Raw genomic sequence first — 13,170 nt, forward strand, 5'->3', positions numbered from 1 at the left:
GCCCAGGTCCCGGCACGGCCTCAACCGAGGGGCCCCGGGCCGGGATCGGGTTGGGAACGGAGGGGCGGGGCTACGCGGAGACCTCCGCCCCTGCCACGCCCGCCAAACTTGGTGGCGTCGCCGCCAGAGGGCGCGCGGTGCGGTCCGTGCGCCCTTCCCGTGAGGCTCGGCGGCGGCGGCATTCAAACGCGGCGGCCGTTGGGGCGCTCGCTCGCTCCGCGCTCCCGGGCTGGCGGGCCTGGGCCGCGGCGCGATGGGGCCCCAGGGGGACGCCTCGGTGCCGGGCGGCCCCGCCGTGGCCGTGGCCTTCCCGGGAGCTGTGTGCCGGGGCAGCGGCTGCCGCTTCGCCTGCGAGCTCCTGAAGCACGTCCTGCACCAGCGGAACCAGCTCCCGCTGCCCTACGAGCAGCTCGCCTTCTTCTGCCGGCGGGCGGCCCAGGTGAGGGGCGGCGACCGCGGGTCAACCCCGGGCCGGGGGACTGGGTGGGCCGCGGCGTTTGGATTTTGCTTGCGAGCTTCTGTTCTCGCTCGGGGACTCGTACAGCAACGTGTCGGTGCCTTTAAAGTAAAGCGCTTGTTGTGGCTGCATCCCTAAATGCCTTTGCCTCTTCTTTTCAAAACGAGGCAAAGGCAGCGTTAAGTTCAGGCTGCTGAAGGTGCCGACAAATTGCTCTCAGTTGATTGTTTCATACTTTCCGCTCAAAGCGTGTCACTGCCTTGTTTGTTACCTCTAAGCAAAAAACCAAACAAAAATACTATTAAATGTTTTCAGAGAGATGGCTGATCTTTGAAAGATGGGCTTCTAATTCCTATTGGAATTAATTAGTAGGGCGATTCAGATTCCAGCTGAGTAGCTATGGATTGTGCTTTCGTGTTCCTCTTGCCATTTCGTGATGCGGAGAGATGTGCATCCTCCCCATGTGGGTACCTGTAGCTCTCAAAATGAACACAAGCTGCTTGTTCCTTGACTCTCTGGGATGGGCCATGCTTTCTGCAGCATATAATACATGTTCATAACTAACTGTGTTAATATGAGTTTTTGTCTTCCAGGATGGAGTTGGAATTGGGAAACCACATTCCCTGGGCCTGGCAAGCAGAAAGTGCCAGCAGCTGCTGATGGAGCTGGAGGGATTGTTCCAGCACCTGGAAGTCATGTTTAGTCTGACGCTAGTTCCTCGGGTTCTTTTCCTACTTGGAGGCAATGTCATCAACCCCAAGGAGCTCTATGAGCTGAATTTGGAAGGGTTCTGTGAGGGCTCTGCTGAAGAGAGCCTTGAGACTGCGCCCTGTGTTCGCCAGCTCTTTCACCGCCTGTTTGTTGCTGACGTCTTTAGTGAACTTAAGGCTCTCCCTGTCACAGTCACTCTTGTCCTGGTCCAGGGCCACCGTGACTGTGGTGTTGAGTGGTTCCGGCCCAAGCTCAACTACCAAGTGCCGACCCGAGGGAGGAAGCTGACTGTTAAGTTGTCCTGTGATGGAGACCTCCATGTTAGTGCCTCACCTCCACAGCACACAGTACCTGCTTGGGAGGACTACGTCTGGTTCCAAGCACCAGTGACCCTCAAAGGCTTTAGTGAATGAATGGTTTCTGTAGAAATTTAATTGGAAATATTTAATTGGAATACTGATTACCTTTTTTCTTTAGGTGTTAATTTTAGCAAATGTAACCATGTATTTTTGAACCATGTCTGTCTGAATTTTTTTGTCTTCATGGTGTCTACTGCCTTCCTGTATCTTGCTGCGCTCTTCTATTGTCCATATTTCCTGAGCTGTTGAAGGCAAATCCTCTTTAAGGAACAGTTGCACACAGGTCCAGCGATTCTTTAGGGACCTGATCTGTGACATGGGATGAATTAATGTGTTGGGAGTAAAACTTCCATGCTGTATGCTTGCTGAACTGGTAAAGGCTGGATATGTACAATCTCCTCCTGAGTTTTAATATGGCTATTTTCTGACACTGCCTCTGTCATGTTACACATAGGCTCTCTTAGGTGAAGTTACAAAATAACTATCTGGAAGGAAAACCTGTAGTCCTTGAAAGGCTCCCTATAGCAGGAAAACCAGCAGGCAAAACTGGAGCGGGACACAGAGGTAAAATTGTTGCGGAAGAGAGATTTATTTCCAGCTGGTAAAGAATGGGGCAGGATGAAAGCTGCCAGGGCTGGGTGGAGATGGACGGAGCTGCTTCCAGGGGCCCCCTGGCAACCCTGCAAGCAAACAGCTCTGCAGCTCCTGACACTGCCTCAGCTGCAATGGTGTGTGCCCTACTTGAGTAATCAAGTGCTTTTCCATCTATTTGATAAAATTACACTTTCCTATAACTCACTTTCTGTTCCTTAACACTCCAAAGTAAGACTTCTCAGTTGCTAGTACTGTCTTGGAGAAGGAAGGAGACTGGTACTGTGGAGGCAGGGTAGCAATAAGCAATTTTTTTTTTGTACTGATGTTTGCCTAACAGCTGTCACAATTGGTTGGATGTAAGATTAAAAATAAGCAATTTCTTTGCTAACCCTCTTCAGAGAAAGTTAAAGTGCTGTTGCAATAATGGAAGATTACTCGCACTCAAGGAAGAAACTTTGACTTAAATGTTTCTGAAATGCATAGAAATCAGGGGAATGTGATCAAGCTTAGCACTATCTTTACCTGGCAAATTCCTGTTCTTAGTCAGACTGTATTAGAATCAGAACTTGAGCCTGTTCTTCTGGGCTGGTGTCTACTGCAGAACAGGACAGGGAGAGAAGCCCTGAGAGCAGTGTGTTAGAGCTAGATATCTGCTGCAGTTGTCTTCAGTCAGCTGGTCTATAATCTGTGCTGTAATGAGCTTTCAGTAGCTTGAAATAACTTCATCCCATTTGAAGAGAAAGCTGAACTTACTGGTAGTGAGGGTACTTGCTGTTACTAGTCAAAAATGCAATGGGGTGGTAAAAATCCTTTGTGAAGAGGGTGAAGGTTGAAGTAACCATCTACGCTTGGTGCATATTTTAACTTTGACCTTTTGGAATGGAATGAGATGAAGTAGTATGAATTTAATTTGATGTTTTTGAGCTTGGAGAACACTAGAGTGCCCTCTCTGCTGTAGTATCCATTAATATCTGTTTACAATGTGCAGGAGCTGCTTCTTAAGCTCATTCTAGGGGAAAATATTTAAGTGAAGAAAGCTGCATTACGTGCAGCTGCCCACTTGAAAATGAAACCTCAGGTCTCTTGAAGGCAATATAACTTGAATTTAGAAGTGTTTGTACTCAGGAGATTAGAACCCTTTATGCCTCCACCAAAGATGCTTGTAACACATGTTTAAGAATGCAGGTGCCCAAGTGTTTAAATAAGCTTTTAAACAGAAGCCTTGACCAGTTCCTTTCACCTCTCTTCCTCAGATGAGTGCAATGTTACTGCAATAAACTGTTTACAACTTCTGTTTTACTTGAACTATGAATGCAACAATGATATGGTGCTGGTGACAAAGGAACACAAGATGCTTTTTGAACTTTTTTTTTTATGAAAACATTAAGAATTTGATTTTAAAAATCAGTACTGTAATTATTATCAAAATAAAATGCTGGTTTATATATGTGATTATTTTGAGGGATTAAACAAGTCTAGTCTAAAGGTTCTGCCACTGGTAGAACCACTTGTTTCCATTCTGTGCATATACTTCAACTGCAGGCTCACAGCTGTTCCACTTTTCGGACAAACTGCATGATGTCTTGTGCCAGGAGCTTTGGTTCCTCAAAGGCAGCAAAATGCCCTCCACGTGGCATGTAAGTGTAAGTGATGATGTTCTTGTAGACATCCTTTGCCCAGACACGTGGTGCATGTAAAATCTCCTGAGGAAAAGCTGCAATCCCTGTGGGAACATATACTCCAACCCTAGAAGACACAAATCAATTGCATTGTTGAAACAAGTCCTGGGGGAAGTCTATAAAAACCTCTGTCTCTGGGATCACATTCAGCTGGAGAAGTTTTGCCACTTTGTGCAGTGCACCTCCTGGTCTGCATTCCACTGAGGTGTTTCATTTCTATTCAAGTATCATTGAGTTTTTTAAGATGATATCTGTAGAGGTGCAAAGTAGAGCCAACTTTGTACACAGGTTGCTCTTGAAATGTTCCCCATCTTTGAGCTTAACTTTTGTAAGCTGCCGTGTTGTGCTACATGACACCTCTAAGAATTAGCCAGCTCCTGTTTGCTTTAAAATTTGGCACCAAATGCATAACAAATGACCCTCTGGAGAGGAAAAGGGCTGGTTCAGTCCACCAAGGAAAGGACTCCCCCACATATTCAGATGCTCAGTTACTTGGAGAAGTCTGTTCAGCAACATTTTGTGGTCATCCTCTCTTAGCATCATCTTAATGTACCAGCTGTCACAAGGTGCTGGGTTTCAAGTACTACTCTCCAAATTGCTACCCCAGGTTTGTGCTTAACTCTTGTAGTTCTTAGCTTATCCTCCAGCAAGTAGTAGCCTTCCTAATTCAGTTTAAACTTCTCTCTCAGATGTGCCCATGATCTCCTGTTTTGTTTTCACTGAACTGGGCTACAAGTCACATTTATTAGGTGAATAAGTATATAGACTTGTATTTTGAACACAAGAATGCGCTTGGTGCTTAGATAAGTCTTTTGCATTGTCTTGGCTGCAAGATGCCTTGTGTGCATTATAGGTTCAAAAGAAAAGTGACCCTTAACTATATTTATCAAAAGCAAGTAAGAATTTGGACTTCCATTTTTCTTAGAACTAAGTAAATGTGCTGTTTTAAGTGATCTAACTGTTGATATAGGCAAATGTTTCAACCTCATTTGCAAATCTGCCTTGTGAATTGCCACATAATTACCTGTTATGAATACTCGGGTTCTTGGAAAAGTTTTCCTTGTAGTATCGCATTGAGGACACAATGGAGGATGTCACCCAATAAATCATCACATTGGTCAAAAGCTCATCAAGAGAGTATTTGCTGTCAGGAGAGAGGAAGAAATTTAACTGGAAGCTGTTCCTCAGTGCTCTGTACTGGGCTCATGCCCTGAAGTACTGCTGTCTCTTAATCTCCACTTATTTTCAAGCAGCAAATTAATTGGCACCTGTGTGTTCAGAGCAAAACTACGTGGTATTGAAGCAGTAGTGTGCAGGCAGTCTGCTGTAAGTTTAAACTAGTGCTTGTCATGTCAGCCTTTCCTCCTTAAATTTCAGCTTTGACAGGCCAGTATTTTACCCATATCATCATACTAGCTCCCACCAGTCATTCTTCTAATGAGACTTCTCACGGAATAAGGTCACAAACTAACATCTTACCTTTCCAAGCCTCCATCATCTTTATGCAGAAATGATTTGTCTGTCCAGGTTGAGAATTTCTCCATAATATATGCAGCAAGCCCCACTGGGGAGTCATTCAATCCACAACCTAATTGAGGAGAAGAGCTGTTGCAGTTGCCTGGCATTGCAATACTTCAGTGCAAGTTAAACTGAACTTTCATGAATTGTTTGGATTTTTCTAGAGAATTCAGTAGAGTCTGTATTTATCTATCCCTTACAGTGCTTTATTTGCAACAAATTCCCTGTAAAGGAATTCTGTCTGTAACTGAGGGCACTACAAATCCACCTGATTCCTATACGAAAAAAGCTGAGAGCTAAGGAAGTTCCATTGGCTTCTTGGTGATGTGTGGTAGAAGGAGTAAATTCAGATGTAAAGAGATGACAATCTGAAAAGAAATTTCAGATAAAATATTTGGGAGCACTGTCCTGCTTAGGATGGGATGTATTCTGATTCTAATATATATTTATGAAACAGGGCGAATGGGAATGCAACAGATTCAGAATATCACGTATATAATGGATTCTGTATTTTTGCTTTTTGTATTTTTTTTTTAAGAGTTTGTGAAATTGCCTTAATCTTTGACCCAGATGATTTTTGAGAGCACTACCCTTGACTCATGGATTCTCTCATAGGGCAGCAGCCAAACTTGAACCCAGTTGAATTGTGACTTTCTTAAATTGCTTTGAACTTTGTTGATATTGGGTTTTATTGGCAGGTTTTATCAACCAGTCACTTATAAACTAAAGCTTGGATAGCTGTCAATTTTACATCTAATTATTAACTTTTATTCATAGAGAAGTTAGGATCTTGTTAAAGGGCATAGGTGTCAGCACAGATTTTTGTGATTCTCTCCCTCCACTGGAACTTGTGGATTTATTCCTGTGCTTGGATTCTCACATTGACTAGTTTTAATCCTTTTCTTAAGGAAGTTCAATTTCTTAAGAATTATGGGGAAGTGGTCTCTACAAAATATTTTTTGTAATTATATAAGTTCCATTAGTGGGTCTATAGTTATTTGATTCTGCCAGAGCTCTGATTCTTGAAGCATGATTTCCCTGTGATATTTTCCCCTGTAAATCAATTCTCCTTGTTTAAACAATTCTGTCAGATTCCTGATCAGAGACAAGACATACTAATCTTCATTGTTCTGTGGATACCTACACTTTTTGACCCTTAAAAACACCCAAGCAACCAGAAACACCACCACCACAACTCTCCCCCACCTGGTATGTTGTTTATCTCCTTTTAATTATTTGGGTTTGCAATTACTTCAAGCAATAATCTAAGCATTCATTGACATTCCAGTTTGAGCTTCTTCTTCTCCTTTAGTGACTTGCCAGGATGAGGGACTGTTTGTTCTCTAGGATCCAAATCTGACACTAGCCTGAGACAGCTCTGCTGTCTTTCATGATGAGGGATTATTTCAATAAAGCAATACCCCAGAATCCTCTCTAGTGGGGCCTGATACAAAGAAAGCTTTATGAAATGGCCATATCTTTCTTCACAGTCCTTATCCCCTGGTCCCAGGACATCAGCATTCTGGCTTTTCAGGTGTTTGAACTCTGTCTACCTTTTTGCAACTTTGATATTGTACCTCTTTGCTTGTGATATTTTTCTTGTTTTCAGCCCCATTTACTTCTCAAAGCTTCAATTTCAGAACCCTGTGTTTACCTTTTGAGAAACTCTATAGAAAGGGGTTAATTCTCAAGGAGAGTGCTATTGAAAAGACCTTGAAAAGTTATACTTGAAATCTCCATCTTTTTTTGAGTGGTTTCTTTTGACTCCATTTTATACAGTTCTCATCCTCATGAACTCATTGCCCACGTAAATCTTGTACTCAAGACACCCGAACTCATTGCTTCTTAAATTTGGCTGGTCTTTGTTTTTGTGTACCATGAGTGATTAGTGTACCATGTTCACAGGGATACAGAGAAGGTACATTACCTGCAGTGTCTGGTTTCGTGGCTTGGATGTGTAAGTATCCAGACTCTCGCAGGACATCATATATGTTCTTCTGCATGAAAGGGTAGAGACGTCGAGCATCTTCCCTGCTGAAGCCTACAAGCCATGGTACATAAGCCCCAAGCATTATACTAATCACCTTTCCCAAACCTTCTAGGGTGACGAAAACAACATTCAGATGAAGCCCTTTCACAGACCTAAAAGTAATTTAAGGAGTAGAGGGTTAAAATAAGCAATTTTCTGTCTCCAAGTTTTCTAGAAAATAAGTCTGACTGCAGCTGGGAGAGAAACACTGGACTGAATCAAATACACCAAGCCCTTCAGATTCATTATTAAAAAAAATGCAATACAAAGCATACGAATGCAATTGAATATACAGGATGGGGTTGTCCCTGAAGGAAACAGAGCAGAAGGGGATGAGAAGCAGGCAAACAGAAAGTAGGACTGTGGAGCCAGAAAGTAGGGTAAGAATTGGAGCTTTTCTGCACTGCTTTCCTTTGCTACTTACTGTGGCAGCATCTGGGCCATGTTTGTGGTAATGCGAGATCCCCAGTCTCCTCCCTGTAGATAGTATTCCTTGAAGCCCAATCTGTTCATCAGCTTATGAAATATCCGAGCAGTTGCTATGGAGTCAAACTCTGTGGGTAAAGGGAAACACAGGAGACCTGTTGGTCCTAGTCTTCCTCCCCTGGCCAAAGACTGTGACCTGACCGAGGCATGTGTGTGTGGAGCTGTGGGAAAGACAGTGTGCAATGCTGCTCTGCCTCACTTCTTGGAAAGAAAGTGAGCACACAATGAAAGAAATTCAGTGGAAAGCAAAATCAGACCTGACCTCCAGTTAACATTGTGTTGCAAATCTCCACAGCCAGCCCCAGAGCCTCAGCCACATGGGCCTTAAGTGAAGAGCCAAGCATCTGCACTACAAACTGTGGTGCCCCAGGGCTGCCTGGGATGGTTGAGGTGTTACTTCAGAAACTGCAATTCCAACAGAGCTTTTCATTGCTTACCTTTCTGGTGAGGGGCCTCTGAGAAACCGTATCCTGGGATGGAGGGGCAGATGACCTCAAACACCACATCACCCTCATTCAGGCCGTGCTTGGCTGGCTCCGTGAGCAGAGGGATGATCTTGTAGAACTCATAGAAGGAGCCGGGCCAGCCATGGACCATCAACAGAGGTCGAACAGCTTTACCATGAGGAACATAAGATGGCTTCACATGGATAAAATGGATATCAATCCCTGCCAGACATCCAAGAAAGAAAAATTAAAGCTCTGGGACCACAGTTTCTGCTCTGTATTCTGTAGAAGGAGGGAGGCAAAACTTTAATTAGCATCTGCAGCAGAAGTTCCACAATCAGCCCACTGCAAGAAGATGCCTGGCTGAAAGGGGATGCCTGGCATAATATCAGTTGTCTCATCTTTTACATACAGAGAGAGATATTGACCCCAACCACAGATATTGGGGTCATTGGAAATTAGCATCCATCTCCTGAGAAACTGGTCTCACTGTATATAAGTAAGAACTGCACTTGAATGAATAGCATAATGTGGGTAAGATACATACAGTACTTAAAAGAGAAACATGAAAAAGGGCATGATAGAGGTCTAACATAGAGATCACTTATGTAAAGACTTTCTTCCCTAGTCTAGAGATCATTTATGTAAAGTCTGGCTAAACTCACCTGACTAAACTACTGTGTGGTGGAGAGACATATTTCAGCTCAATCTGGCTAAATTTCACAGTTTTCAAAGATGGCTTCAAGGCAATCACAGAAGAGCACCTCATTGTTAGTTAGCATGGGTTTAGAACTAGATGAAGCTCATCTTGAATCAGACCTAATCTTATTGCCACTGTGTAATGGTCTTAATCCCTATAAAGTTATTAATAATAGAGCCTCCACTAGTTATATTTCACTTGTATCACTAAGCTGTTATGCATAGGTTATCTCAAATATTGTCACTTTTTACATCTCCCCCTTCTTGCTGTGCATTTCTGAGTGAGACCTATTCAAGGCACAGAGGCCCCCTCACCTTCAATGGTGGTGTGGAAGTGGGGGTATTTGTTTAGCACTTCCACTTGCTTGCGCCAGTCAAACTGATTCCTCCAGTAGGCCACCACCTTCCGCAGGTAGCTGGAGTTGAAGCCGTAGTGGAAGGCAGCTCCTTCCACAGGCGGTGTGAAGCGGAACCGATCCAGGCGCTGGTGGAGATCCTGTGGAAGGAAGCCCTTCTTGCCAGGCTGGCCAGCTGCTGGCAGGTGCCCTGTGCCAGGGCAGGAACAGACAGGCTCTCCTGGTTCTGCTGGCTTTTGTATTGTTCTCTGGGACACCACAAACCCTCCTGAAGAAGTGCCATACTCTAATTGACTGCCTGAATTGTTTATATGGGGAATACAACTTTCTACAAGTTCCCCATCGGCACCCAGGAGTACTGGGTCCTAGTCTTGGCTTGCTGCTAACTCACTTCAGGGTTTTTGGTGCTAGGAGCTTGGCAGCACTGCTGGCTGTGAGAATAAGAATCTCACCTTGAGCTGCTGGCTGCTGCTTGGTCAGATAATTAGAGACAGGCATGCAGGGATGGAGGAGCTATGACTCAATCAAGACACCATCCTTCTTCAGCCTTACAGCCCTTTCCTCTGAGGAAGCCCCTCAGTCCTACCCTACTGGTGCCACTGCTGTCCCAATGCCCTCCTGCCCTGCTCCACCATCCACAGACCCACTGTCACAGTCTGCTGCTCAAAGCATGGCCTTTCTGCAGGAGAAGCCCCAGCTTGCACAGAGGGGCTGCTGTCTCAGAAAGTCTTTAGGGGACATTGCAAGGGACTGGAGCTCAAATCCCCTTCGTAAAGAATGGTGAGCCAGAGCACCATCTAATGGATCTGGGTAGCTGCCCTGGCACATGGTAGTGCCCTGCTATCACCCCCAAGGCATCACCTCGCAGCAGTGAGGTGGGTGGTGGACTGCCTCCCCTTGCAGCTTTCTGCCCTTCCTTATCCCCCCGGGCAGCGGTACCTCGATTTCTTTGTCAGATGTTTCAATCTTGAAGGGATGGATGCTTGTGTCTTCTTTCCCTTTGGGGGGCCTTTCGCCTGAGCCCCACCACCCTTCGCCCATGTCAATAGTCTTGATCTTGCGTCCAGATCTGAGCCAGTAAAGCAGCATCCCTCCAACTCCCAGGGCAGCCACAGGAACCAGGACTGCATTCTTCTGAGAATAGTCAAAAGGCCTGGGGAGGCACAAAATTGCTTGTGTTCAACAACAGCAGTGTCAAAGGGACTTATGCTGAGGCTTGTTTGCACATCCATAGGGAATGAGCAGGGACAAATGTCTCTAAATCCCAAGCAGTCAGCATAGACTGGGCATTTCTGTTATTTTTGAAGATCACAGGCAAGATTTGGGGCAGTGTTCTATCTACCAAGGCTTCTTAGGGGTCTCAAGTCTTTGCGGATCAGGACTTGCTGATCACAAGTCTTCCTTGTTCCCTTCCTTGTGAACCAGGATGCCCAGGGTGACAAAGTTCAATAGGATATGGGCCAAGCTACTTTGAGGCAGGTACTGCAGTGAATGAGACAGTAGCAGCTGGTCTTGTCCAGGAATAAAAACTGTGGGCTGAGGAGCAGGAGGAGAGACAAAAGTCTTCAGCTGCTGAAGAGAACTGTATGTGCTGAACGTGCTCCTCTTGCCAGTGTTTCATACACAGCTCCCCTACAGATTCAATCATCTCTTTGGGCAATCCTAGCTCTGCCCCGTAGCTCTCACGTAAGGAGTCTCTGCTGGCGCCCCTGTTTCTCTTCTGAACAGCAAGGTCCCACACTTGAGGTGTGGGAGCCAAGTTGCCAGAGCTGGAGTCGACAGACATGCAGTCCTAAATGTAGTGTACCTTCTCATCCCTCTGATTTGTGTTTCAAGTTCTCTAGCTTCCCTTGGGGATTAGTAGAGATGTCTGGGGCTCCTGGAGGGGGCTGCAAGGGGGCTGTGAGTGAAGATTTTTTCTATTGTCATCCAGAGTACAGAAGGGATGATGCTGTGCCCCAGTCAGGGCACTAACCAAACAAGGAGACCACAGCACAGAACAGCTATTCCACTCACCTGATCTGAGACATGATGCTCTCCCTACAAAAGGGGAAAAAAACAAAGATCCTTACAGTCTGATAACGTTGTCCTATTCCAGCCCTTCTGGATGGTGCAAAGAATGCCCCCTGCCAGCACCACTCATTGCCCAGGGATGTGATCACAGGCTCTTTAGCCACCTGGCAACATCTGCCATTATTTTTCCTACTCTTTGGATTGGATGGGTAGAGAGGGGCTCACAAAGCACGGCCTCTGTACAAAGAGACAGTGTTTCTGGGCTGTGCTTTAGCTAGATAATTTGTTGCCATAATATTCCCTCCTTCAGCACAACTTAGATGAAAGACAGTAAACAACTGCGTAGGTGTCCTCGCACTGTTTCATCCTGTGAGCAGCTGTGTATCTTCAGCCAAGGAAATAGTTTACTTTGGCTGCTGTGTTGCAATAGGTGCACAGCCTCAGCAGGGCAGTTCCGGGCTCCAGGACTGTTCTGCTCCCAGCCATGTAGTGCTGATCGTGCTGCAGGGCTGGCACCATTAGAGGCTTATGGATCCTTCCCTATCCAGAGTTTAAGGTGCTGCTGTACCTTTGACACTTTTAGCTACTCCTGACTGGATATCAAGCCTTTAGGTCTCCCCTGTCTGCTAGGAAAAGAAAGAATCCTCCTTGGTTCCCTTTAAGCCTAGTAGCTTCTGGTACAAAAGCACAATCTAAAATCTAGCAACAATAGAAGCAAGTCTTGTTACTCTGCCTTGTGGGAAGGAGCTACGTTAGGAAGTTCTTTGGTACAATTGTACTTTGAGAAAACAAACCAGAACAAAGACCAAAAAGGAAAAATACTTGCTATTCCATGAAATACTAACTCCACTGGGTGTTTTTATCACCTAGAATTGTTTCCCTCTGTTGTTTGAAGTGCAGAGCCTGGAGCCTGTACTGGGTATTTCAGTAACCTCCAAGGCAATTTGCTAACATTTGCTGAGACAGCCTATTGTGTGATTTTTTTTTTCCTTAAATCACTTCCAGACATGGAAGAACAGGGCTCCTAAGAACAAACAGCTTAGGCAACAGGTAGGAATAGCCCCCTGCATTTACATCCTGGAGTCGATGAGCAGAGGTATGAAACCAGCTATCAAGGCAGTAGCACAAACCCTGCGCTGCTAGCAAAGCAAGCCTGTCCCAGAAGCAGCTCTCTGAGCGACACAAAACAAGGCTCAGTCGATCAACACCTCCTCCGCTCTCATGCTCAGGAGAACTCAGCTGCCTGCTCCCACTCTCCCACCACCTGGTGACCCTCCCCGCCCCAAGCCCAGGGAGCCCGGTCCGCAGTCCCTGCTCCCGTGCCCGGGAGATCTCTCACCAGGCGTTTGGAAGGGTCTCCCGCCACATGTCTGCTCGTCCTTGCCTGGCCGCTGCTCCCGGCGAGGCCGCGATCCCAGGTTCTCCTCTCCGGCTTTCTCTTCCTCAGTGACGTTTTCTCGGGGACAACGCAAACTACATCGTCCATCAGTGCCACCTATTGCCCGCGTCTGCGGCTGCAAACTGAGCTCGGCGGAGGCTTCCTGCATGCAGCAGGAACAGCCCTGTGCCCCGGTGCAGGCTGGATGCCGAAGGGATCGAGAGCTGCCCTGAGGAGGCTGCCCTGAGCTCCTCGGCTCCGGCTGTGGCGGCAAAGGCTTATACCGCTCGTGCGGAGCCCTGCAGCGGGAGCTTCCGCCAGCAGCCTGAGGGAAGGGATTCTTCACTCTCCTCAGCGCTCCCGAGACCACTCTTGGATTGCGACAGCCACTCCTGGCCTTGCTGGTAGAAGACAGCCTGGAGTGGGCCCAGCCTTAGAAGTACAG

General features: G+C 46.2%; 2 protein-coding genes across 3 annotated transcripts; one reads left to right on the forward strand and one right to left on the reverse strand.

Annotated features, from left to right (window-relative positions):
* The first annotated feature begins 253 nt into the window (after positions 1-253).
* MAD2L1BP (MAD2L1 binding protein) lies at positions 254-1,594 on the forward strand. The gene is made up of 2 exons (XM_077781787.1): positions 254-439; positions 1,051-1,594. Exons 1-2 carry the CDS (start codon positions 254-256, stop codon positions 1,579-1,581), a joined length of 717 nt encoding a protein of 238 aa, XP_077637913.1. The 3' UTR covers positions 1,582-1,594.
* A 1,879-nt stretch (positions 1,595-3,473) lies between these two features.
* On the reverse strand, positions 3,474-12,884 carry LOC110477916 (epoxide hydrolase 1). Of its 2 annotated transcripts, XM_021544126.3 has the most exons (10): positions 12,687-12,884; positions 11,351-11,374; positions 10,274-10,487; positions 9,294-9,474; positions 8,271-8,501; positions 7,772-7,901; positions 7,246-7,460; positions 5,280-5,388; positions 4,825-4,944; positions 3,474-3,867 (listed from the first exon to the last, which is right to left on the reverse strand). In XM_021544126.3, exons 1-10 carry the CDS (start codon positions 12,713-12,715, stop codon positions 3,666-3,668), a joined length of 1,455 nt encoding a protein of 484 aa, XP_021399801.3. In that variant the 5' UTR covers positions 12,716-12,884; the 3' UTR covers positions 3,474-3,665. The 2 variants fall into 2 exon arrangements, with proteins under 2 accessions (XP_021399801.3, XP_077638198.1); XM_077782072.1 differs by lacking the exon at positions 11,351-11,374.
* Between the last annotated feature and the right edge of the window lie 286 nt (positions 12,885-13,170).

The sequence above is a fragment of the Lonchura striata genome, chromosome 3 (genome assembly GCF_046129695.1).
Source record: "Lonchura striata isolate bLonStr1 chromosome 3, bLonStr1.mat, whole genome shotgun sequence".
In the NCBI taxonomy this organism is placed as follows: Eukaryota; Metazoa; Chordata; class Aves; order Passeriformes; family Estrildidae; genus Lonchura; species Lonchura striata.